Source organism: Triturus cristatus, chromosome 3_1 (assembly GCF_964204655.1).
Source record: "Triturus cristatus chromosome 3_1, aTriCri1.1, whole genome shotgun sequence".
NCBI lineage: Eukaryota > Metazoa > Chordata > Amphibia > Caudata > Salamandridae > Triturus > Triturus cristatus.
This window is the reverse complement of record NC_140583.1, coordinates 98,912,323-98,939,794: the sequence shown is the minus strand read 5'-3', so window position 1 is coordinate 98,939,794 and position 27,472 is coordinate 98,912,323. Positions and strand designations below refer to the sequence as shown.

Below are 27,472 nucleotides of genomic sequence, written 5' to 3'. Positions count from 1 at the left end.
AGTCTTGGCACAGATAACACCTGACTTGAGGCCCTAGCCAAAATCATGAAGAGAAAGCTGTCACCCACTGAAGGCACAATCAATCAAAGGATTGTAAAGCGCAACTACTCACCCGTAAGGGTCTCAAGGCACTTGTACTGAAAGCTGCCACCTGAACTGCTCCTTATTGGGCTACAAAATTGAGCAGATCAAGGAGAGCGGGTTGCTGGCACCTGCCCCGGTGTTCTTTTCGTTATTACCACCAGTACAGTGACTGTTGTCAGTTGTCCATAGCTTCTTTAACCGCATTTTGTGAAGATGAGCAAGTTTGTGACGGGTGACAGCTTGCACTTGACTCTGCATGCATTTGCAGATGGGACACCCAGCCCTGGGATTCCATGGTGTGCAAATGTTTGCCAGCCAAGGAGGAGTGTTGCAGCCGACATCTTCCCAGGTGCCCTGTCACTGTTGAAGAGAGGGTGCTGGGTTAGTGTTGCATTGGTAGAAAGAAGCCTACATCACTCATTCAGTTTCAACACAGAGTGAATTTATTTGTAGTTACAGGTTAGATATCAGGTCAAGTACTCAGGCAGCACTTAACTCCACCAGGAGATCTTGATGTTTCTAGCTCAGCCTCCAGTTGCTCTCAGACCCTTCCAACATAAAGTAGTGTGATCAGGGAAGAGGAACATTCTACACACCTACAACACCCCATGCACCAGAACACTTAACCTGGGCAGGCAACACACAGGAGACCCCGCATATCTGTTATCGCTCTCGGCCTCCTTCAACTTCAAGACAGGGTTCATTTTATTCTTTTTAATTCAAGGTCGCACCATCATGCTCCCGCAGACTCTTCATAAATTATTGGTCTCTTGCTACCTGTAATGCAAAATATTTCTGTCTGTGCCTACTCTTGATAAGGCCGCCCACACCTTATTTATATTTATAATCAGCGGCCTGTTCTATTTACTTTAAAGAGCACCACTCTGAAAGCAGCCCAAACCCGCCCAGTCCCTCAGAGCACTTTGTGACATGCTTTGAAATGTTGGGTGGAAAGACATGAATAACGCGTAACACGAAACGGGTCAGGCGTAACACAAAATAGATCGCAGGCAGTGGTGGCTGGTGACATTTGAAAGTGGTGAGGCGTACACTTTCTGCCGAGTGCACCGTGGTGAGCGAACGAGCGAGCCCGAACATCTTAAGGTGGTTTCGGGGGGTTCTTACCCCGAGAAAATTTTGAATAAAAGAGTGAGTAAATGGTGCATTTTCAAGCAAATTTGAGAAGCAAGAAGGTTAATAAAGCAATTTTGAAAGTGCAGTTATTAACTGCAATTTCATCAGCTGGTTAAATCGGAAATGGCAGGTGTATCCTGGGCATTCACCTTTGTAACCTGCAAACAATAAAATGCCTAATCTCATTAGTTACTGATAGGTGTCAGTTGGCACCGTTCTCATTAGAAAGCTAAAGTTATTGTTCGACTGTTCGCCAAATTGATTCATGTCCTCACTGCACTAGGGCGGAGACAGCATCTTCTGGCAAACGTTACAGAATCTGGGTACCTCTGAGACTTGCATTATCCTTTTCTGTTATTCGTATCTGGAGTACCGGTGAATGCCTTCAGTCTTTTTGTGCTCAAATTTGTCCTTTCTCTGTTTCTAGATCACGAGAGATGACGTGGAGCCCTTCTCCCTGGACCAGAACTTCGACTATGACAGCGTAGCACTAACCCCCAAGTATACCAAAGAGGAAATGAAAGCAATGGCGGAAGCACGCATGGCTTCGGATTGACTGAACAACCAATGAGATGCAAGCTCTCATCTTTCAAAGACTACTGATGATAATACTTACAAAACAAACTAATCACATGTTTCTGAAGGTATAATAAAAGACCACCGTGGACTAGTTATCTTTTGGTGCTTCTTGGCGCTTCTGGGTACTGGACCATTGTGCAGATATAGATGGTGGCTCAGACACCAATATTCCTGCGGTGAATCAAAATTAGCTTGAATAAGCATTGTTAGATCTAGGTGGAAGCTCCACATCGAAAGAAAACTTTCTGTCGGTCCTAACTGGGCAGGTGGTCTGGGGGCGAAGTTGCCATCTCTGTAATTAGAAGACCTGCCTTTACACCCAAATTCCCCTCTTGAACAATCACTCCTTAGAGAACGTACGGGTGATATTTGGGTCCTCCAAGAAACGGGCTACCTTCAAGCATTATAAAAAAACCTGCTCATTTACACTGACAAACCTTGCCTTCCTTCCAGTAGCTCCCTTTTTGCTTCTTAAAATATTCACCTACTCTCTTCCATGACACGTTGTGACAATGTTTGATGCCCTTTGTAAGTGGATAGCACAGTAGGGCAGCGCAGTGAATATGCAGTGCCGTTACTTCTGGACGGAGCCTCCTAAAGTGTCAATCCCAAGATGCTCAGATACTGTGGGAGGATACTCGGTCAGACTTGCCGATTCTGTCTGGTATTCCCCCCCCTAGTTTTTAGTAATTATTAGATTTAGTGGATGGGGATTACACTTGTGGTGTCACAGAACTGCTGGGGCAAACACTGCAGGTTTTCCAGATCCTGAGAACTGTTCTGCTCACATTTGCCTCCGGCTCTAAGCAGGGGCCACAGCAGGTCACTGGGCAGGCGGCGTGTCTAGGGCAGGATGAGGAGTTACAAGGTGGAGCGTTTCATACTCTACTCTGTTGAGGCAGAGGGACTGCTCTCTGTCTCAGCCACTGGTGGTCTTATGGGGTTCATGTCCTCACACAGAACATCTGGGCCTGGTGCTCCCACAACTAGTTATATTTGGGACAGGAACACAAGGCTACATTGAATCATTCTGGCCAGTATCGCTCTAGGGTCAATGTTACAGTCGACTCATAGTCGGTTCCTATGAAGAAGCCTAGGAGAAAAGTCCATGGTCGGAAGTTTCCAGTGTCTTAATCACTTTGAGTCATTTCGACAAATCTTCAAGTGGAATTCATACAGGATGCTTTATCAGAAGGAGGTTTTCTCATAAACTTAAGGTAAGGTGCATCTCGGAATCTCATGGGTTCAGCCGTTTTACAAGAATAAAGAGGAATTACACATGTGCATTTCATCACTCTAAATATGTCCCCAGGTGTTGTGCTTAGTCTCAATAAATCATACTATGTATACATTACTTGTAATCATGTTTCTGCCATCCATCTGTGACGGTGCAGTCCTTTATCAAAGTCTTCATCACCATACAAGGGGTCCCAGAATTCATCCACTTACTAATGAACATTGGAGGGGCGTTACTATTCCAGTTCGCGTTGTGTTGTGCATGTCAGCATAACATGATAGTACTCCATAGATCTGCCCATGTGGAAGCTCCTTACAGAAGTGCGCTGTGACTTTGTGTTGAGATGTGGTCCTCAAGCTGAAGCGTTTCCTGTGGCAACGCCATGAGTCATAGACTAGAGTGTAACGGCAGATCTGTCCACAGAGACCCAATGTACTGTCTGAGTGTACAGCTTGGTATGCAGGGCCTTAGTATTCTATGTTTCAGTCTGAAGAGTCCAAACAGTATCAAGATTGGTGCACAATGTTTCTTAATGGTATAGAACCTCTGGGCACCATCCTCAGGACCCTCAAAAGATCTGAGTTGATGTGCGGGACCGAATAAATCTTACACAGTCCCTTATTCAGTGTACTAGGGCCCGCTCCATCCAATGGCCCGTCAATACCAACGCGGTGTTAGGTTAGTTATTGTGGATCTTCAACTAGAAGGTAGCTGTGTCAAGGTGGGCAAAGGGTGAAGGTGGGTAAGGAACCAGAAATCCTATCATCACAACGAAAGGGAGAACTCGGGCTACAAAATTCAGTGTCTCGGTAGCTGACCAAAAGCAATGCTTCCCTGAAAAAGTGATTGGGCCAAGTTTTAAATACAACACTATTAAAGTCTGTTTTTCTATTTTTAGCATTCTTCTTTTTTCTTTTCAGTTTTATATAGAGCAAACTCAACCCGAAGGTATCGGAGTGTTGCACATGAGCACCAGAACGTCTCAGCTGCAAAGACTCAAAAGATAAAAAGGTAAAATAATTTAGACTAGATTATGCAACATGTTTACAAATATGCATCATAGGGCGGTGTAGGGGAAAATACAATATTCGAAGTGGTTAGGAAAACCTAGAAATGTTAGAAAATAAATTCATCAAAAGGAAATGATTATGATAACAGTAGTACATCACATTTATCATAAGGAAAACGGATACGAGGGAATCATAAGATGTTTGCAGTGTGTGTAGAGATGATTGTTTTTTTGTCTGGAGACATGACTATGTAAATGCGGTCGAAAGAGCTCTGTTGCTTTATAGGCAGTCTTCAGCCTGTTGAGTGGGCCGTCTTTATCCTTTATCGTGGTGTTCATGTACAAACTTCATGAAGGTTCAACATTAAACCTTGAGGGGAACTTTCTTACTAAATTTATCTCAAAGTAAGATAACCCTATTGTCAGGTTAAGTTACGGTTCATGTTTAAGTCAGGGACCTTATCTTGGTGTTGTGTTTGTATCTTTAGGGAAGCAAGGAGGAGCACAGAAATGGGTCAGTTACTAACATAGGGGCTGAGTTCTTTTACAGAGATCTATACATTTCTGTAAACCTTTTTAAAGATTCTCTTTCTACAGCCTATGATTGCATAGTCATTTTCTAAAATGTAAAAATCACATCTTCAAAACATATCTGGACCTACTTTGTCTCCTCCTGACCAGTGTCCTGTTTCTAAACTCCTCCTGTGATAATGGATCTTAGATGTTTGTACCATCAGTAATCTTTATCTTCTGTTTGTCGGCAATTACCACTCTCACCTTTGGGTCTCCTGCCCCCGGCACATGCTGTTTCGGTTCTTTGAAGTTCCCTATTACCATGGTTGACGTTGAAAGGAAGATTTGAGCCATTACATTTAGTGGACTTATTCTTTCGTCTTGTATATTCTGCACGGTATGCCTACTTCAGACTACACCAGAGGTCTTTTCTTGAATCTTGGGTGGGTACTGTATTCAGTCATGGTTAGTCTGAGCTTGACAAAATATTATGCAAGGCATGGGTGAGGCTTGTGCATACTTCAAATGTCTTTGCTCTCTGCTGAGTCAATAATTGTTTTAAAGTGCCTGCCTCTGTGTTCTGTTGTGGTAAACTATAGCAAGAGCTGAGCCTTTAAGGCATCCTTACATCATGTAGCTCTTCTAGGAGTCTGAAAATCACTTTTTTTCTGACAATTTACCACTCTCATTAAGTTTTCATAGGATAAGTTCCCCTGTGGGGCAGCAACTCTGTAAACCTTCTGCAAAGATAGCTACATGTGTGCCATCTAACTCTAATTTTGTCTCTAACTGTAAAAGCAATGCTTCCTTCATTGCTTGATTACAAGAGATGAATGCCCTCTCTTTCTGCACCCTCTGGTAAGCTTCACAGATGTATCTTTTTCAGATGATTTAATTATTTATTCCTCTCTTTCTACTTACAGTCTTCTCCTTCGTTGTAGACATCTGTCGAGAATGGATTGGATTGTTTACTTATCATCCGCTTGGGATGCTAGAGACCGAACCAGTTGTTGGTCTCCTCGTGTCAGTAAGGGATTCTTGTACTGGGCGGTGATCCCTGGGGTTAACCCTGGAGCTAAGAGTGGTGTCACATGCTGTGTTTCCATTCAAGGTTTTTTTTTTTTTCACTTTCCTCCTATGGACCATATTTAGGAGGTCGTTGAAAATCAGTTTCTAGGCATGTGACCACGCACACAGATGGAGAGGTGCTACAATTTAGGGGGTGCATAGCTTGCCTTATAACCTTTCAAAAATTCTACAGTTTGCCCCCTTTCGTGTTGATAATACAAAATCAAACACCTAGTGTCCATTAAAAAGCTGTGTCAAAGGCTGATGTTGTGTTTGTGGCCGCAAAGGTATTGAGGATTATAGAAAAACACACAGTTGCGTCTATACCACCAATATGAGCGTATTGCTATTAGGATTTCATTTTCACAAGTTCAGCAGAAGTCACTTAATGCTCTACACTTCCAGCTTAACGGCAGCACTTTCGCTCCTCTGCATCATCAGTGCCAACCCAAGGGGAATAAAACAACAGCAAATTGGTCTGACACAGCGGCCAAACTCTAGAAAGTCAAATGCCTTCTGCATGTTCAGAAAGACATCAGTGGCCCTGACTTTAGATTTAATCTTATTGATCATTGCAAAGAATCTGCGTAGATTATACATGGTTGGTCTGCATGACCACCAGGTGGTGTTCTGAGCTCGGTTGATATCAGTATTTCTTCATAAAATGATGCTCTGGTGGAATGTGACGGTTGACCCTTACCATAGAAAGTGCAAGACGACCTTCAGTAAGCTGTACAGACAGGACCTTGCTTAGAAGCATAAGGCCTGCAAAATGTGGTGTGATACCTACAAGATAACTGCCAATGCTTGTAGTGCCATTTTATTGGGAAGCTGGGCATTGCATGGTTACTGGACAGTATATGTGGCACTGCCTTTTTTCACTAGTGCCACAGGCCACCTCTTTTGCATAACTATGCAACTCTTTGTACATTTGATGTTCCAAACAATAGCTAAGTCAAGCATCACAGGAGGTGTGTCAGGTTTGCAAATCAGATCCTCTTTAACACACCACTCCCATTCCACAGACTCAATGAATGCATGTAGTATTTTTCTAATTAGTCTTTAAATAATGGGTCTTTATTTACGTGTAAGTAACAAATGCCAGTTAAAATGCTGAACACTACAAATGTTCCAATAATTCTATGAGGTTGAAAAATGATGTTAAAGAGTTTATAGCATTTACACCGTAAGATGCAACAATTCAACCAGCATTGAGTCAATAGACAATAGTATCCTATGTGCCTTAGTTCTCTGCAATCTCTGTAAAGAATCTGATAGCAGTTTTTCACTGTGCACAACGTTTCTGCATGAGCATTACACATGTTTTACGTGTGTTATGCTATTTACGTTATAAAGACCAGCATCCCTGACAAGCTCGCCATCTCTGGTGGATCTTGGAACACCTGCAGCTAGGACACCATCAGACTTAAGACTAAAAAGTGTAAAAAAAGAAATCAAGATATGAGTGCTTTTTAATTTATGTACCCAGGACATGGAATAACATAGCAAAAACCAAAGGCACTGATGGACGGAGTGTTGAACATTGCAAGCACTCACCCCCAGTCAACTGATCTGGGTTTAATCCATCACCGTTCTTTAGCCCACTCTGCCACCCCAGTTCAGATATGGCCATATGCAAATCAGTCTGACCCTGTGCCTCATGGGAACAGTCCAGCCTGAACTGCCAAGCCATGTCTTCCCTGGACCGGAAACAAGCTTCCTAGGACCGGTTTCTGGCATTTGTCACGGCTGAAATGCCAGAAACCGGTCCTAGGAAGCTTGTTTCCGGTCCAGGGAAGACATGGCTTGGTAGTGGCAGTCATATTCCGTGAACCAGCAGCTCCTCTCTGAGGTAGTACAGCCAAGGTTTTAGGCCTTCTTTTTTGCCATCAGCATTTCAACCGCTGCTAGTTACAATAAAGGCTGAGGCAGTATCTTGGCAGTCAATTCCTTGAAGTACATTCTCATGACCTGTGATTTTATGACGATATGGTAAATTCATATTATTGAGAGTCATAGGAAGATGAATATTTGTGCTTGGAGCTATGAACTGCTAGGATCTGTCCTGAATCTGACTACAGAGGCATCTTTTAGAGAGCAAAATTCAATGGGAAGGCTTATTGCACAGGTTTTGAGTAGTTGTCCCATTCAACTCTGGCATCTCTGGAGGTCGTTGTGTGATGCATAAACCAGGATTCCGTCAAGTGGCCCACGCTAAACATTGAACTATGAAGCTTCTCCATAGTTTCTTATGAAACCTATGATCTATTCATCCTTGTTTTGACCAGAAACATGACCTGTTAAGTTGGAAGTGTGCTTAATATCCAAGACTAGGCCTTCAGACCTTGCTATGACCAAAGGAATTGAGCTCTGTTTATCGGGCTGGTCAAAACCACTGGAGTGAAAAAACGTCTGGAGTGAAATGCATCAAAGTGTATATATATTTTTTGTTTAGATATTTCCCTCTTAAATCAGCTAGTGTAAGCTCACATTGCCTTTCAGCACCATCTTGGGCATCTGTGTGGGAGTTTGCTATTATTTAAACACTTCAGTGACACCTTTGAACTCACTTGGGTGATACAGAGAGCTTGAGTTCTGGGGAAACCGTGGAGCAAAGTCCTGTACTGCTAGGTCTCCTGAGAGGTAGGCAGATAGGACAACCTAGAGCAGGTGTCACCACTGGCTTTGCCACAGGTTTGAAAACTGTTGGGCTTCCCAGAGAGGGCTCAGCATGATTAGACTCATTCAGTACCTTGCTTGATGTCATCTTAAGTTATGTCAGCTACATGAGTGTTCAGTGTTTGGCCATGTCAAAATCTTGAGTAGGACCACAGACCACAAGTAAAGTGGCTGTTTGCAGGCTACACATCTCAGTTTCGTATTTGCAATTAAAATTAGTGTTTCAGGAAGCCGCATGTGTTGTGGTTTTTTCTTTTGGTTAGTTGATGAAATTCAAGACCGAAAAATCCTGATATGACTACAATACGAGCATTCTTTGAGGCTAGTGACTTGCAGATGGTGGAAGAGTAACCGGACTCCATGAAGAAGCTGGCAGTCCGACAACCCAAAACCAATACGGGAAAAAAGACAACACAATATTGGAGATGAAGCAAAGTAGAAAGAGCTCATCTAGGGCCAGGCAAAGGCATGTCTAACCTCAATCTCACAGAGGAAAGAAATAAGGGTGGAAATCCAGCAGGCCCATGGTGAGCTGAATAATCGGGCTTGACGAAGGGGAGGGCCATGCCGTTACTTTTTTTTAAAATTCTTTTTATTTGCATTTTCAACAACAAAACAACTACAATTAACTGCAGGTTGCATAGGATATATTATTGACGACACAGTTCCCCACCATCTCAATGTTATCCATAGGACCGACAGGTGCCTACCCGTCAGTGCTCGGTAATAGTCACACGCTTCCTCCGTCTTAGCCCCCCTCACACCCCGAACATCTCCCGTACCCCAAGCATCAATTGCAGCGCCCCATGTTCCACTTGGTGCCCGTCCCCTCCCAGCCATCTGCAGTGAAGAACATTATTTTACAGTGTTTGAAGCATTGTGTGAGCCAACCAATGTGTGAATGGCTCCCATATGTCCTTTGGTCGCGAACGTGCCGGCAGGAGCTCCCAGTATAAGGTGAGTTGCGTCTGGCAGTATACGACAGTTTTAATCCATTCCCTAATGGTGGGTGATGTAGTAGCCCCCCAGTACATCGCAACTTGTCTTTTGGCAAACAAAATGAGCATGGCCGGCAGCCTACGGTGTTTAGGCTTCACCATGTGCAAGATCCCCAGTAGTGCAGTCTGCGGAGTGCATGGAATCTGTAGTCCAGTGATTGTACACACCAGCTCCATTACCTCGTCCCAAAAGGAGGCCAGCATGGGACATTCCCATGCCATATGCAAGAAAGCAGCTCGCGTGCATCTCATCTCCAGCAGTTGTCCGTGCCTCTCAAGCCAATACGATGGAGCCGGCTAGGGGTGCGATATGTCATATGTATGTATTTGAAATGTATCAGCCGGAGTCGATAGTTAGGGGACAGGGTCTCAAGCATTTTACAGCAGATATCCCAGTGATCGTCAGCGATTTCAGTACCCAGTTCAGCAATCCACATACAGCGCGCCGCTGGGACCACTATTGGATGATCACTTTGCATGCGCCCATATAAGCGGGATATTAGTTTGCGCCCCGATTCCACCTTCAGTACATTCTCAAGGGCCAGCAAGCTCGGCGGCGGCGCCGGGAATGTAGGAAATAGTTTTTGACATGTATGCCGAAGCTGATAATAAAGCAGGGTATCAAGCATCGTCGGGGCCTCCGCATCGCACATTTGCTCCAGCGTGATGAAAATATCGTCAGGAAAGATGTCCCCCGCCGTGTGAAGGCCGCGCGACGCCGCGCGTTCTCCAGTTTTCATGTGTTGCAGCGGGGGCCACATGGGGATCCCGCGCAGAGGTACCGATTTAGTGTAGAGGAGGTCCAACTTGGCCCGGCGGTGCAACCCGTCCCAGGCCCATTTAAGTGCGTGCACCGTGTCAATTTCATTGCACCTCCTCTTGTGCGGCGCATATAGGGCAGTGTTGAGCGGTAACGGGGCCACCTTATCCGCCTCTATCGCCACATGCGGCTGAAATAGCGTGGGATGCGCCCAATAGTGCAAGAATTGCGCCTGTGCGCAGTAAGCATACAGCGTAAAATCTGGTGCCGCCATACCTCCCTGTCTCTGTGGAAGAGTAAGGGTCTCCCAGGCCACCCTCGGCTGCTTTCCCCCCCACGCCAGTTCGATCATCAGCGAGCGTACCTGGTTCAGGAAACGCGTAGTCAGGGGGAGTGGGACGTTAACAAATAAGTATAGTAGTTTGGGCAGGATGACCATTTTGGCCACAGCTATCCTACCCGCCAACGACGGGGGCAAGTGTTTCCAGCGGCTGACCCTTTCCTCTATCCACCGCAGCGCCCGCCCATAGTTCTCTATCCACAATGTTTGCATGTCCATGCTGATCCATACCCCCAGGTAGCGTACCGGACCGGTCGCCCACTCCAGCTGAGGTTCCGTGCGAGACGGAACGACACTTTTTGGGTGTTGTCGAATATGGATGAGTTTGGTGTCTACGAACCGCAAATGACGAGTTTAGTGGGTGTACGCGTTTTCGCTACGCAACCACGTATGATTCGTCTCATTTTAGGGTTTGTCCGTCCGAACCCTCGGGTTCCATTTTAGATGCGGCATCCATCTTGTCTCTTGCCCTCAAGTAGCCAGCGAACGGACTTTGTCCGCTCTGTGACCCTGGGATTCCCAAGCTTACACGAAGGACACGTGTTTCTTTGAGGGTGACTTTTATGATAGGGAAATGACACGGCGAAGGCAGATGGCCCCGCTCGAGGCTCATCTTAGCGTGCTGGTCTATTGTTTCAGTCGTGCATGCATTGGGCACGAGGTCTTTGATCCTGTAATCAAGTTCCCGTTATTACTCCCAACACTCTTTTGCAATCTGTCGTGCATCCTTGTTCTTTCTTTGCATCTGTTTCTGTCCCTTCTCTTAATGTGTTTAACTGTGGGGATGATATGTTTTTACAGTTGGGAACCGGCAATGCTGCTGTAATTATGTTCCGGCCTCCTGAAACATGAACGCGACTCTTTTGAAGTTTATTGTGGGAACTGAGTTGTAACCTTTGTTTGCCATGTTGTGCAATGGCAAAAACGTGTATAAAAGGAGCGATCCACTTTTGCAATTCGAAGCAGTCTCCGAGAACCTACACGTTGTGTACTTCTTGCGATTTCTGTATCCCTGCAGTAAATAAATACCGATCTTTGACGTCGCTGGAAGTGTCCCGTGTCTCTGTGTTTTGTACGCCAGAACAGGTAACCCACGAAGGTTTCAGGTGTTGTCCCCTGGCACCGCTGGGTCTTAGAATAACCCAGTCCTTCAGTTGGCGCCCAACGTGGGGCGACATCAGCGGTACCGGTCCAAAGCCCGACGATCGTGAGGAACTTCGTGTGAAACCTCCGAGGGAAGGTGCACCCCGCTTCATCAATCCAGTTGTCGAAATAAGTGGCCCGAAGTCTTTTCCCACGAAGATTCCCGCTTCCAGACGGCTGCGACGGACTGATGCCCTGACTGTCGACCTGTTTTGGCGCCTGGCGTAGTCCTTTGTACGGCGAGACGATAGACGGGCCTTCCTGGTGACGCCATTGCTCTTTCAGTTAAGTATTTGTGGGTCGCTCCCAGAGTTACTTTGTTGTTTGCATGGTTCCATTGCATTTGTGGTTCTTAGTTGTTGGTTCTTAGTTGTTGGGTTTTATTTGACGATTGCAATTGCCAAAAACCGAGGGTCTTGCATTTTTTGTGCGAGGACATCATAATTCGATAGCCCTCGAAGTTTGTAAACTCGGTTAGTGTGCACGATGCCTGGCCGTAGTACTTTGTTTGGTTTCCTTAAATGTTGCAGCACGGATTCCCGGCTGGAGGATTCATGTCCGATACCTCCGGTTGGAACTCCAATTTATGAGCTCTATAGTCGCCATGGCGTAGGTCCTATCGTATATAATGAATATTGGGTTCGTTACACTAAAAATGATGGTGTTCTTAGTTGGCCATCGCATGGTAGTTTCGAAACTGCTGTCTTAGATAATCTTGAAGCTAAACTGTTTAAAAAGAAGGCTAGGCCAGCCATGTTTGATTCCTTTCGGCTATGGCGCAAAGAGGCCAAGCAGAAAGAAATCAAACAGATTAAGAAAAATAAGAGAGAAGGTGTTATTACGGTGATGCGAAATGCAGAACAGTATCAGCGAGACAAAGATGAGAAGGAGCAGGAAGTTAGTGCTCGACTTCATCACATGGCGGTGGATAAGTGTTATCCGGCGTTACCGTCTAATTCTGATAAGACGGGAGAGGAAGTGATAGAAGATTCGTTATTGTCTTATCTCTTGAAATCACCACCTCCCTACGCTCCAGATACCGTGGGTCCTATGATTCTTCCTATTCCTCAACCTGCTGTTCTGGCGGCTGCTGGTCAGCCCGTCGTTCCTCCTGCTCTCCCGAATCCTCTTGTGCCGCAGATTGTTCATCCTCCTTTACCAGCTCTTCTTCCTACTACTCCTCTGCCAGTCCCTCGTCAGCCTATTGTCACCACTGTTCCTGTTACCCCGTCTACTACTACTGTTTCTACTCCTACTGTTGTTGCTCCTGTACCTCCTTCTTCTTCTCCTTCTGTTCGTAGCCGTCTCTTTAACGCTGTTGCTACTCTCTATTCTCCGCTTTTTGGGCCAATACTCGGATCGACTCTTTCTGATGTTGCTCAGAGGCGCAGTCAGATTCCTGATGGTAGGGAACGTGAGTCGTTGGTAAAAATGGCGCGTAAATGGATTCGCCGTCCTGCGAAGTACACTTCGCGTATAGTGTTCGAGACATTTTCCCAGTTTAATGCGATTCATGTTCGAGGAAATGTGTAAATCTTTGAGAGAAGAGTGGGATAATGATGCGGTTGATAATGTACCACCCGAGGTCTCTGAGCTCCAGAATCAATTTACGACTGGTGTGATCGTAGGTGATAATGTTCGATGTGCTCTAGAGCGTCTGTTATCTTTTCGATGTACAGTGCAACCTCGAGCATTGTTTAAGGACGAGACTGAAGAGTGGATGGCCAAACCTGGTCAGTATCCTATGCGGGAAGTTCCCCCAGTATGGATGCCAGGTGATCCTAATGCTAATCCCGCTATTCCAGCACGCTTTCAGAGAGTTTGGATACACCTTCCTTGGAAGCGATCGGAAGTTTTGCAGGTAAAGCAAACCTTGCCCGATCCCCGTAAAAATCCTGCAGGTTATTATAAGGAGTTGTCCCAACTAGTGGATGCTACCGTTATGAACCTTGCCGATATTGACATGTTGTTTGGCAATGTAGTGCCTCAGCCGATTTGGGCGAAAATCCGTCATGAGAATCACGTGGTCGAGTTAGGCGGTGATTGGGTTGCTCTTGCGGCGGCAGACGCCCAGCAAGTTGGTGGGGCTAAACCTGAACAGCTTATTGCGGATTTGCCCCAGAGGATAATTACCCTTATGAAGACACTTATGCCAGCAATACACGTTAATTGGGACAAGTTGTCTGCGTGCAAACAAAAGAGGGATGAGAGTGTCTCCGATTTCTTTACGAGATTTGAGGAGGCATTTATTGATCATAGTGGTCAGGTTTTGAGCTCTGAGGGTGGTCAGCGATTGTTCGTTGATAAATTCGTATCGAATTTGTTGCCTGAACTCAGCAACAAGCTGAAGAATTCTGAAAGTTCGTGGGCTGTTTCTACCACTGCTCAGATATTAGCCACGGCCCAGTACTACGAAAACAGAGAGAAGGAAGAAAGCGAACGCGCAGACAAGAAAACGAAGGATCTTAAAACTAAGGTCTTATTGCAGCAAGCGTATCCTCCGCGCTCGAATTACAATGACTCGAAACAGCCAAATCGATCGCAATCGCAGTTTTCTAGATCACAGTTGCGTAATGACTCTTCTGCACCTCGCTTTGTGTTGGGGTATAATCAATGTGCGTATTGTCGGGGTGAGGGCCATTTGAAGTTTAATTGTCCAGTTTTACGTGACAGGAACAATGGTGTTTCGGCTCGGGGAGGTCGTAGTGGTCCTCAACAAGCTTCACGTGGTAGAGGTCGCGGTGTTACTCAGAATCAGACCGAGCGTCTTGCCACTTCCTCAGACTCGCAAAATTGTTTCGATCGACGCGATCTCTCGTCTGGTAGATCTGCACAGTATCATGTGGATGACTATTATGTCGAGCATGATGTTGATGCGGATGGTATCTACTAGGACAGCCGTAGACAGAGGAAGGGAGAAGTATCAGTTCCGGTTGATCAGAGAGGGCCTTATGTCGCAGTTGCCACATTGGGCGTAGTCGAGCCTTTTCTGTTGGACACTGGTGCAGCGAAAAGTTCTATCATGCATTCGAAACTCCCTGGCGCACCTTTGTCTGGCTTAACGAATGTTTCCGTTGGATTCTCTGACGCCCCCGTTAGCAATCCAGTTTCTAGCCCTTTGCCCCTTACAATTGGGTCTTCTGAGTTGGAAGCTCCGTTGATTTTGACTACTGGTTGTGGTGAGAATCTTTTGGGCTTGGATCTGTTGAAACGGTTACATGCGACTTTGTATTGCTCTCCCGCGGGAGTGGAGCTTACATTGGGTCAGAGAGTGATCTCTCCTATGTATTTGTCGATTGATAAGCTCCCACCGGAATTGAGTTCTCTTCCGGCTTCTTTGTGGGCGACAGGTCCCAATGATGTGGGCCTGCTGGATATACCCCCTTATGTTGTTCAATTGAAATTCAACGCGCGATTGCCGCGCATACCTCAGTATCGTATCTCCCTTGATGGTGAACGAGCACTATTAGCGATCATTTACGATTTGATCGATAAAGATGTCATTGAGGAAACACGAGGTAACGTGTGTAATAGTCCTGTGTTGCCTATTTTGAAGCGAACTGATCCCTCCAAGCCTCCTGTGTACCGACTAGTTATTGATTTAAGGGAGGTAAATAAAATTGTTGTTCCACAGTTTCCCGTGGTACCTGACATTACAGCTTTGCTGACTCTGATTCCAGCCTCTGCATCATGGTTCTCGGTAATCGATCTGAAGAATGCGTTCTTCAGCATTCCGATTGCTGAGGAAAGCAGAGATTTGTTCGGTTTCTCATTAGGTGGTCGTAGCTTCAGGTTCAAACGTGCACCTCAGGGCTACTGTGAGAGTCCATCGATCTACAGCCAAGCTCTTAAGAGTCAGCTTGATGCGTTCGTGCTGCCAACTGGTGCGGCCTTGATTCAGTACGTTGACGATCTGTTGGTAGCTGCAGACACTGAACAGATTTGCAAGACTGCTACAGTGTCACTGTTACAGCATCTTTGTGACTTACATCACAAAGTGTCACCTTCTAAACTGCAATATTGTTGTCAAGAAGTAACCTACCTAGGTCACTTATTGTCAAAGGCGGGAAGAAGGTTGACCCCCGAAAGAATTGCGGCAATTGCTCGAATGACTGTGCCAACAACTCCGAGAGATGTGCGTGCCTTTCTAGGTATCACGTCATACTGCAGACAGTGGATTCCAAATTTTTCACTGTTAGCGAAGCCATTGATAGCTCTCACATGCAAGGATGTTTCGACTCCTTTGCCATGGACGGAAGAATGTCAGAAAAGTTTTTCTGAACTGCGTGATGCGTTGTGTTCGGCTCCTGTGTTAGGTACTCCTGATTACAGTAAGCCATTTACGTTATACGTTCACGAGAGGGAAGGTTGTGCGTTGAGTGTTTTAACGCAACAATTTGGTGGCAAGCAGCGTCCGTATGCATATTTTTCCTCGACCTTAGACCCGGTAGCTAGAGCGTTGCCGAGTTGCTTGAGGGCGACGGCGGCAGCTGCGGCGTCTATTCGACAATCCGCAGGTCTGGTCATGGATAATATGCTCATAGTGATGGTTCCGCATGCAGTTGACACTCTTCTGAATCGGACAAAAACTCAACATCTGACGAGTGCAAGGTTGTCTGGGTATGAGTTGACCCTTTTGGCAAGTCATATACAGATCAAGCGTTGTAATGTATTGAATCCGGCGACATTGTTGCCGACTAATATGGAATCAGATGATGTACCACCACATGATTGTTATTTACGAACTGAGGAAGAAACAAAGGGTCGTGTGGACCTGAAAAACACTCCATTGACAGATCCCGATGGTACTTTGTATGTTGATGGTTCCTGTTTTAAATTGCCGAATGGCGATGTGACGACTGCGTATGCTGTAGTGACGTTGAGCACGGTTGTGGAGACCGCGAGATTGAATCAGAATTCAGCGCAAGCGGCAGAGTTGATTGCATTGACAAGAGCATGTGTTTTGTCTAAAGGAAAGCGAGTGAATGTGTTTACCGACAGTCAGTATGCATTCGGCGTTGCGCACAGTTTTGGACGATTGTGGAGAGAAAGAGGATTTATGACATCGCATGGCACGAAGATCCAACACGGGCAGCTCGTGAATGATCTTTTGGATGCACTTACACTGCCTAAACAGGTGGCGATCGTTAAATGTAGTGCACATCGGAAAGTGACGGATGATGTTGGTCGTGGTAATGCATTTGCGGACGAGATTGCTAAGGAAACGGCTAAGAATCTTGCAACCCGAATGTATGTGACAAGTTCAGCGAGATGGTCGACAGAAACTGGTATGTGTGAAGACACTGTTGAGAGTGTGAAAGCAATTCAGAACGAGGCCACTGGAGCTGAAAAGACCAAGTGGAAAGAAAGTACGGGAAAGTTGGATATGCATGGATGTTGGGTTGACTTGTCGGAACATCAGAGGTGGATGTTACCGGATGCGTATGTATTAGCTGTCGTGACGATGGCTCATGGGTTGTCACACATTAGTGTGAAAGGGATATGCAAGTTTTTGTCCCCTGTATGGAAGAATGATGGTATTGCTAAATGTGCTGAGAGAGTGGTTAAGAATTGCATGGTGTGTCTGATGCATAATCCTGGCAAGGGCACCCCCACTCCACCTGGTCATTTTGCTCCCCCTGTTTGTCCCTTTGAGGTTATCCAACTGGACTTCATCCATATGGAGAGATGCAATAATCTAAAATATGTTTTGGTTGTGGTTTGTGCGTTCTCCAGATGGATTGAGACCTATCCCCTTAAGGATAACACTGCCCTGTCCACAGCGAAAGTCCTACTGAAGGAATACTTTCCTCGGTATGGAATGCCACGGATCGTGTGGTCAGATAATGGAAGTGAGTTCGTAGGAAGTGTGATGCAGAGTGTATGTAAGGGCCTTGGAATTTGTCAGAAATTCCATAGCGCTAATCATCCTCAGGCAGCGGGTTTAGTTGAAGGGTACAATGGTACCCTGAAGCTGAAACTTGCAAAGATACAAGCTACGACTGGTCTATCATGGCCTGATGCCTTGCCTCTGTCTCTCCTGTCAACCAGAGCGACTGTACACTCTCGAGTAGGGCTTAGCCCAGATGAGATTGTGTTCGGCCGCCCTGCGAACATTTGGGGAGTCCTGAGACCTAAGGCCTTTGATAGTCTTGAGTATCCAATGCTAATTGATTATCTTCATGATCTGACTACTAATTTGAGGTTAATTCACCAACAGGTCTTTGAAGCTCTACCGGCACAGACAGAGGGTCCTGGACATCAGCTCCGGCCAGGCGATTGGGTCGTTACCCGAAATTTTGGTCGAAAACGTAACTTGGAGCCGAGATTTGTGGGACCCTTTCAAGTCTTATTAACAACGAGGACTGCAGTTCGATTGGAAGGCAGAAAGAACTGGGTTCACGCCGGCCACACGAAAAAAGTACCGATCCCCTCACCAACAGATGGTTGGGTGAGAACTGGGATTGCGGCAACGGAAACTGAGACCCCTTTATGCTTTGTGCCGTTTAGTGATGCTCAACCTGTAGGAGACAGTTCGTCGTTGCCAGACACACCTGTGGAGTCATCAGTCGTAGAGAACTCAAGGTCTGAATCGTCGTCCACTCCACCGAACACTGTTTTACCAGCTGAACAATTGTTTGTAGAGCAGACATAACCTGGAAGAAATCGATACTTTCTTCGTCCACGTAGCAAGGACTAATAAAATTTTGTTTTATATTTTCTTTTTCTGGTGCTACGAACATTATGAACAATTACATCCTTTCTTTTTGAGTTTCTTTTTATGTGCTTTTCACTGCTAAGAGATTTGTATTAAAGCAGAGTGTTTAAGAAAACCTATCATCCGGGTTAACCGTAGGGCCGTGCGGGTACTCCTTTCTGTTTAGCAGGTTTCTGACAATAGGTCGGTCACTTTTGTCGACTCCTGGGAACTCCTGGGAATTGATAATCGCTACTCAGAACGAAGTGCGTCAAGTACGTCACGGACGGTTTTAGAGGATGGCATTCTCTGTTGGAAGTAGAAAGGATGTCGGCGCAAAGATCAAAATTGCATAAGATTGTACAGACAAAATGTTTTCTGTTTCAGATGTTCCTATTGTTTCTGACTGTGTCTATGCTATTGGTGGGTGGAGTGTATTTTGGAATACAGTCGTTATTACCTTCTGTTTCATCTACTCTTTCTCCTAAACTAAGCTCCATTACCACTGTTTCCCCACATTCTTTTCATCCCCTGCCTCAACACGAACAGGTTAGACGTGCGGAATTCATGAATAACTCCTTTGTTCAACTCCTACATCAGCATCAGTTGGTGATGAATACTACCAACTGTTGGGTGTGTGGGTTAATGCCACATACCATGGATAGGGGTATTCCGTATCTGGTTCTTCCTTATAGCTCCCAAGGGTCAGCTCGAGCATTCCAAACTATGTTCCGTAGTGCACTAGATTCCTACCCCAGTCGAGAGCCACGCTCTGCAAGCTTTGGTCCTGGTCCGTACCACAAGCCTTTGGCGATAGCGATTGCTGATCTAGATAGAGATGTCTTTGATGCATCGCTTATTCCAGATGAAGAGGCGCAAGCCTATAAGGATCTGAGTGAGGCTGAGTATAGTACGTCAGTGGGTGATAGACAGCTCAAGAGTTCGTCCCCAATATGGATCGTACCCCACCTCGGTAATTTCTGCTTGAAGGGTTTGGGTCGAAATCCGAGAGCACAAGTGCTTGTACTGACACGTATGTCCTACCGATGCTCTCTTCCCCTGTTTTTCTGACTGCTAAGGGCACTTATTTCGTATGTTATGAACGTGCATATACATGGTTACCCCGTGACTTCTCGGGTACCTGTTATATTGCGAATCTTTTACCACCGACTTTCACAGTTGCCTCAGATTATCACAAGACTAGAGTTGTGAGAGGCGTTATTAGCAAAGAGGACACTGCCGGTCAAGAAGCAGGAGACTTCTTTAAGGGTTTCTTGCCGTTTTGGGGACCTATGGTTAATAGTAGGAACCTAAGACAGTTGACCCGTGTAGTTGAGTCGACTGCTAACATAACTGCGAGTGCCCTTGGTAATTTAACAGCTGAACTTCAGACGGATAGACTCATGACGTTGCAGAACTGTATGGTTCTAGACGTTGTTCTCGCAGATAGAGGTGGTGTGTGTAAAGTTATCCATTCGAGCTGTTGCATTTTCATTCTTGACAATGCACCAACTGTTTACCAAGCCATCTCGAAGTTGCACAAGATTTCCGAGTCCATACACGTGGACAAAGGTAATTGGACACTTGTAGGATGGTTTTGAGGCTTGATATCCACTTGGGGTTGGAAAATTCTGATGATTGTAGGGGTTGTTGTAACGTTTCTATTCACGTGTTGTCTTTGTGTACAGTGTGGTCCTGCCTTATGTGGCCTTTGTGCTACAACGTGTATAAGACGGCCATCTGTTACCAAGGAGACATTGATGGATAAAATGATGTTCCAGCAACAGCTGAACGATCTGATGAATATCGAAATCGATTCTGATATTGACTAGTGCTTGCCTACATGAGGGCAAAAGGAGCGTCTGAGGTTCCGTGCGAGACGGAACGACACTTTTTGGGTGTTGTCGAATATGGATGAGTTTGGTGTCTACGAACCGCAAATGACGAGTTTAGTGGGTGTACGCGTTTTCGCTACGCAACCACGTATGGTTCGTCTCATTTTAGGGTTTGTCCGTCCGAACCCTCGGGTTCTATTTTAGATGCGGCATCCATCTTGTCTCTTACCCTCAAGTAGCCAGCGAACGGACTTTGTCCGCTCTGTGACCCTGGGATTCCCAAGCTTACACGAAGGACACGTGTTTCTTTGAGGGTGACTTTTATGATAGGGAAATGACACGGCGAAGGCAGATGGCCCCGCTCGAGGCTCATCTTAGCGTGCTGGTCTATTGTTTCAGTCGTGCATGCATTGGGCACGAGGTCTTTGATCCTGTAATCAAGTTCCCGTTATTACTCCCAACACTCTTTTGCAATCTGTCGTGCATCCTTGTTCTTTCTTTGCATCTGTTTCTGTCCCTTCTCTTAATGTGTTTACAGTCAGAATGGAATGTGTTTAACTGTGGGGATGATATGTTTTTACAGTTGGGAACCGGCAATGCTGCTGTAATTATGTTCCGGCCTCCTGAAACATGAACGCGACTCTTTTGAAGTTTATTGTGGGAACTGAGTTGTAACCTTTGTTTGCCATGTTGTGCAATGGCAAAAACGTGTATAAAAGGAGCGATCCACTTTTGCAATTCGAAGCAGTCTCCGAGAATCTACACGTTGTGTACTTCTTGCGATTTCTGTATCCCTGCAGTAAATAAATACCGATCTTTGACGTCGCTGGAAGTGTCCTGTGTCTCTGTGTTTTGTTCGCCAGAACAGGTAACCCACGAAGGTTTCAGGTGTTATCCCCTGGCACCGCTGGGTCTTAGAATAACCCAGTCCTTCACAGCGGGCAGTCTGGAGTGAAGCGGGGTGTCCCAGTCGTCAGAGGCAGAATGACCGACTTCTCCCAATTTATGGTCACTCCTGACAGCAGGCCACAATTTATCAATTCTCTCGTCATGGGGCAGAGATTATCCTGTGGGTCAATTACTCAGGGCCATATGTAGGTAAATATAATTTACCGATTCTTAAATACCGAACTTTACCGAATCGGTATTTAAGAATCGGAAAGTTATATGTAGGTAATCATTCGGTAATAATTACCGATTCAGTAACATTCGGTATACAAGAATTGGAATTTACCGATTCGGTAAATACCGCGGTGGTATTTACCGAATCGGTAAAATCCGAGGTGGTATTTACCGAATCGGTAAATACCAAATCGGTATTTACCGAATCGGAAAAACGAAATCACATGACTGGATGAAACAGCCAATCCTGTGCAACCAAACCCCACCCAACCAGGAAGTGGCCACACCCAGGCAGGTGCAAACAATCAACAGACTCTGGAGAGGCTGGGAGTGCAGAGCAGAGGCAGGGAGCCAGTGCCTGATTGTGCAGCTCAAAATCACAATGTCCAGCCAGGAGACACAGAGAGATGGAGGGGAAAGGAGGAGAAAGCAAACATTTAGCCCCAAGGAACTCCAGGTACTAGTGGAGGAGGTGGTGAAGCAGCACCAGAAGCTGTTTGGGAGGTAGTCCCTGCAAGTGCAAGAGTCGGAGAAGCGGACCATATGGCTTGGAATCCAGGCGCAGGTCAATGCTGTTGGAGTGACCCCCAGGGACATTGAGGTACTTAAAAAGCGCTGGTACAACCTGAGGATCGTCACAAAGAGGAAGATGGGGGAACTGGAGAAGGAGGCCAGCCGGACAGGAGGTGGGAGTAACAGGGCACCTGCCCTTACCGAACTGGAGGAGCTGGTGCAGTCCACAATAGAGCACGAGTGTCGTGGGGGTTGGGGATGCCGACAACTCTGCCAGAGCCGCCACCCAACAAGGTAAGACGAATGCACAGCAATGTAGCCCCCCCTACCCCACATCTCCCATTGTGAAATGAGTATCCCACTCCAGTCCATGTGTTAGTGCAGACTTGCAATGCATTATGGGAGATGTAGTCAGGGAAACCCCAACCATGAACTGAATAGCACAGAACAACAAGGCATGGTCATACACACATTAGCCAAAAGCAGGCAGAGGACAATGTGAGAGTGTTACAGAAATTTATTGTGATGCTTGCAATGCAGGCCTTCAGGTACACTGAGCTGATGTTTGCAGGAGAGAGGGCACACCGGCAAGACAGTACAGGGCTGGCCAGCACAAGTTCTGCCCAGATATCATTGCCACAGCCAGCATCACCACTACCACAGCCAGCATCACCACTACCACAGCCAGCATCACCACTCATGCTTGAGTCACCGGCCACATCACCGCCTGCATTTGTGAGGTCGAGGAGGCGTGCAGCTGCCAGGTTGCGAGTGTTGGAGACCTCATCTGATGACAGCAGGGGCCCGGATCCAAACAACATGCCCCAGGATGGGAGCCATGCCACTGTGCCCTCCACCTCAGAGGGAGCACACACGGGTGCCAGACGGCGCCGCAGGTGCAGAGTCCACCAGCACACGTTGACAGCCATGGGGTGTTCTCGGGGCTCGAGGGCAACATGCTGAAAATACAGCGCCTGCAAACAAAGGCAGTGATGTCAGTTCAGCGGCAAATGCGGGGACTGAAAACCACTTTTGTCAACATGGACAGGGGCATCAGCGCTATGGCGGTGGGGATGAGTGACATGGCAGCGGGCATTCGGGACATGTCCCAGTCCATCAAGCTGTTGTGCAGCAAATATGATGCTGACAGAGCTGCACGGCGCCGGGAACGGCAGAGGAGAGACAGTCACACCAGGGCACTCAACCGGCTGGCAACTGCCACGTCATTACTCTGCAGGCGCTCTGTGGCTATGCAGGAGGGCCTGACACACGGCAGCAGCGACGTTTCTAGGGGGATGGTGCAGGTCACCAGTGCACTGGAAGTGCTATTGACAAGCCAGGCGGCCACAACTGGTGCTGGGGATGCTGCGGAAAGCATCGAAACCAGCAGCAGGAGCAGCATAACCCCCCCGGTCCCAGATACACGCAGGAGCAGCAGGCGGCATGGGGCTGCCACTAGTGAGGAGGCGCGATCAGTGGCATCCCACACTGTAGCGCGTGGCCGCAAACAGTAATGCTGCACGGCATAGCTTAAGACAATTGGGTGACGTAACCCTGGACTTGCTAGCAGTCATTATGCAATGTTGCCAGAATGGCATTTTCTTGGTGTTGTGGTGTAGTGCCGCATTATTAAACTACGTCATGACATCTAACAACTGGCTGTGTCCCCTTACTTCCTCAGAAATAGTTGCATGTGATCTCTGCCCGTCTCTCTCTCCCATCTGTTGCTGTTGCCACTCCAGCTGCGTTGGCCTCTGGCTGTGCAGACTCATCATCATTGTCCTCAAAATCAGTTAGCTCCACCTCTGTACCTCTCTTCGTGGCAAGGTTGTGCAGCATTGCACAAGTGGCAATGATCTTGCAACAGATGATGGGTGTACTGGCGTGCGCCTCCGCTCTTGTGGAGGCAGCGGAACCTGCTTTTCAATAGTCCAAACGTGCGCTCCACCACGTTGCGTGTAGATTTGTGTGCCACGTTATATCGTCTCTCACTCTGGGTTGATGGGTGTAGGTAGGGAGTGAGGATGAATGACCGCACGGCATATGCACTGTCGCCTAGGTGAGTAAAAGGGAACCATCAGTCACATGCCTCAATACACTATGATTTCCAAGTATCATGGGGCGTCACTGTTACTTACCTAGCAGGTATCCTTCTCCAAATTCTCCGGCAAGCAGTCGTGTGTAGATCCCACTGTTCTGGAAGATGTAGGAGTCGTGGATGCTCCCAGGAAACTTCGCAACAATATCAGTGATGATGTTCCCTGCATCGCAGATTACCTGCACATTGATGGAGTGGGTGGACTTTCTGTTCCTGTAGATGTGCTCAGTGGCAGCTGGTGGGCAGATTGGGATGTGTGTGCCATCAATACAGCCAATGACATGGGGGAACTGTGCCATGTGATAAAAGTCTGTTTTAGTTTTCTGCAGTTCAGCCTGTGTGTTTGGGAAGCTGATGTAGTGGTGCATTCTCTGCATCATGGCATCCAGGAACTTCCTGAAGAAACGGGACAGGCAACTCTGGGATACACCGCCCACCGCAGCTATCACCCCCTGGTAACTGCCAGATGCGAGTAGATGTAGGCTGCAGAGCACCTGCACATGTGGTGGTATGGCATGCGCCCTTCTTGTTGGCTGGTCCAGGAGTGGGTGCAGGTCCCTTATCAGGTCCATGATGGTTTGTGGGTGTAGCCTGTACCTTTCATGTATCTCTGCGTCAGTCTGTTGGAAGAGTGAGATGCGCTGTCTGTAGATGCGTTCCTCCCGTCTCCAAATCCTCAGACCTGCTGCCTGTAGACGTAGGCGCCTTGTAATGACATACAGAGCGGCCATGTTGTCCACGCTGTTGCATTTTGGGATTGCTTATATGCACTGTTGATGTTTACCACCTGCTTTCAATCTGTGTTAATTACCGACTGTTAATTACCGAATTTCATGGATTTCTTAATTACCGATTTACCTACATGTCTTTTTCCGTTTTACCACTTCATATTTACCACTTCATATTTACCACTTCAAATTTACCACTTCATATTTACCACTTCATATTTACCGATTCGGAAAATATGTATTCAGTAAATATGAATCGTATTTTAGAAATCGGTAAATATGAATCGGTATTTACCGCTTCATATTTACCGAAAATTGGTTTTTGGCCTCCTACATCTCACTTGACTAAATACCGGTCGGTAACGGGATATTTACCGAATTTCGGCAGTTACCGACCGGTATTTAGCTACCTACATGAGGCCCATAGAGTGTAATATCATCTGCGTACATCGAAACGGTCAATGCCCGGGATGAAAACCCGATGCCCCTGTCCGCATGGTGCTGTCTAATCCGGGCCGCCAAAGGCTCGGTGGCAATCGCGAATAGTAGGGGTGACAGGGGGCAACCTTGCCGCGTGCCTCTGCTAATAGCAAAGGGTTCAGAGACAAGCCCGTTCACCCGCACTCGGGCAGTGATGGTGGTGTAGAGCAGTCTAATATATCGGATAAAAGCTTCACTTATCCCCATTCGCTGTAGCAAAGGAAATAGGAACCCCCATTCCAGGGAATCGAACGCTTTCGTGGCGTCCAATAGCACCACCGCGGCCTTGACGTGAGGGGCTAAATAGTGCAGTACCCCAAAAAGGGTTCGTAAGTTGTGGGCCGTGGAGCGGCCTGGCACAAATCCCGACTGATCTGGGCGGATCATGAGTGGCAACACCGGCTGTAGCCGCAATGCGAGCATTTTAGCTAATATTTTCACATCCGTGTTAATTAAGGACAGTGGCTGATATGAGTCGCACTTCTGGGCATTCTTATCTGGTTTTAAGAGGGCAATAATGAGAGCCTCTCTCATTGTCGCTGGGAGTATACCCGCCTCAACTGCCTCAGCGTACACAGCCAGCAGCCGGGGGGCCAGGAGGTCAGCGTATTCCTTATAAAACTGCGCTGGCAGGCCATCCGGCCCGGGTGCTTTGCCGGCTGCCAAGGACCCTATTGCTTCCTTGACATCCTCTAATGTGAAGGGGTGATCGAAGTACCCTTTTTGGTGCGCATTGAACCAGATCAGCTGAACTGTGTCTAGGTAACCGGAGAGGTCACCCGATGTAGGCACTCCCCGGGAACGGTACAAGTCTTTATAAAAAGACCGAAATGTATCCAGGATCTCCGGAGGTGTGCACGCGTGGTCTCCCCGCGATGTTTCGACTGAGGGGATGTAGGAGGAAGTTCTCTGCGATCGCAACAAATGGGCAGGCGTTTTGCCCGAGCGATCCCCCTCTCCATAACGGCGCGCCGTCGCATGTTTATGTAAAAATGTAAGCTCTCTATCCGCCTCAGTTTGGTACTCCGTTAGTGTGGTGCGTGTTTCCACTAGTGTTGTCGCCGAGGGGTCAGAGCAGTACTGTATTTCTAGGGCATGTAGGCGGCCTTCCAGCCTCTTGAGTGTATTTCTGATGTCCTTCAATACTCTGGCCTGCCCCGCAATGCAGTGGCCCCTGATAACCACCTTGAACGCATCCCATAGGGTGCCCACAGACGCCACCGTGTTCGTGTTTAGTTCGAAATAGTCGAGTATGTGTTGGTGCACCTCCTCGCGAAATACCTGATCCAGCAAGGCCTGCGCCGGCAGCTTCCACATGAATGGTGTGATGTATGGTTTGGGGACCTGTAGCACCAGTTCAACCGGGGAGTGGTCGGATAGTGTGCGCGCTCTGTGGTGAACCTCGGATGTCCAAGCATGTATATTCGGGGTTAGGAGCCAAAAATCTAACCTGGACCATGCTTTCCTGTGTGGGGTGAAGCAGGTGCCCTCCCTCCCTTCGGGGTGTAGTATCCGCCACGAGTCTAGCAGATTGTATTGCTCCATTAGGCCTTGGAGAAGATCTGCTGTGCGCGGGTGATGTGTGCGCGCGGCCCCCTCCCTGTCGTGTTCCAGCGAAAGCACCGCATTAAAATCTCCTCCCCATATGTACTCTCCCTCGCCCAGTGATTGTGCCTTGAGCCAAACGGTCCTGAAAAAACTTGGGTCATCCGTGTTAGGGCCATAAGTGTTAATGAGTATTATCTGCTTGTGAAACAGTTTCCCCAGCAATATTAGATACCGTCCCTCCGAATCGGCGTGCACTTTAAATGTTTGCCAGGGCAGGCCCCTACGAATTAATATGGCCACCCCCCGGGAATAGCTGGAGCATCCGGAAGTATGCACCTCACCCCATCTGGCATGTCGTAGTCTTTCCCCAGCTTTCTGCAGCAGGTGGGTCTCCTGCAAGAGACATATGTCGATGTGGTGTCTGGTCAAGTGCGCGTGAGTCAATCGGATCTTGCGGTGGTCATTAAGACCGCGAATATTCCATGTCAGGCAGCGCAGTGCGGTCAGTGATGCATGTGGTGATGTGTCTTACGCAGCAGTGTGTCTATCTGCGGTGTAAGGGGCGGGGCATATGGCAAGAGGCCTAGCGTAGCATGTCTCAAACTTAACAGCAATGTGTGCGTGGCCAGGGATAATACCGTGTCATCATTTAGTTGTGCATTAAAATGCTGCAGTTCAATAATACAAACCAATACAAACCACACCCCCCCTCCTCCCACTCCAACCCCCCAATCAGGTTGAGATGCATTACCCCTCCCAAAACGAACCCAAAAACAGTTCTCCTGTAACATTAGCATGGGAATCATCCCTTCGAGGGCGTGGGGTTACCGGCACACTACTCCATCTGAAATCGATAGGGTGGCCGAACATGTCCCGCCTTTCATAGTCGTAAGCAGATCAAATATAG

General features: G+C 47.2%; 1 protein-coding gene across 2 annotated transcripts in view; it reads left to right on the top strand.

The window, feature by feature from the left end:
• IFTAP (intraflagellar transport associated protein) overlaps positions 1-20,902 on the top strand; it is a 224,812-nt gene extending 203,910 nt beyond the window's left edge. The window contains exons 7-9 of one of the 2 annotated variants that reach the window (XR_014978711.1): positions 1,646-1,862; positions 3,955-4,045; positions 17,765-20,902. Coding sequence is in view for 1 of the 2 variants with exons in the window: in XM_085643471.1 (XP_085499597.1) it covers positions 1,646-1,774 (129 nt within the window). In the remaining variant the exon portion in view is untranslated. Of the gene's footprint in view, positions 1-1,645; positions 3,932-3,954; positions 4,046-17,764 lie in introns of those variants that run through there. The other variant, XM_085643471.1, reaches the window with a different exon arrangement.
• The last annotated feature ends 6,570 nt before the right edge of the window (positions 20,903-27,472 follow it).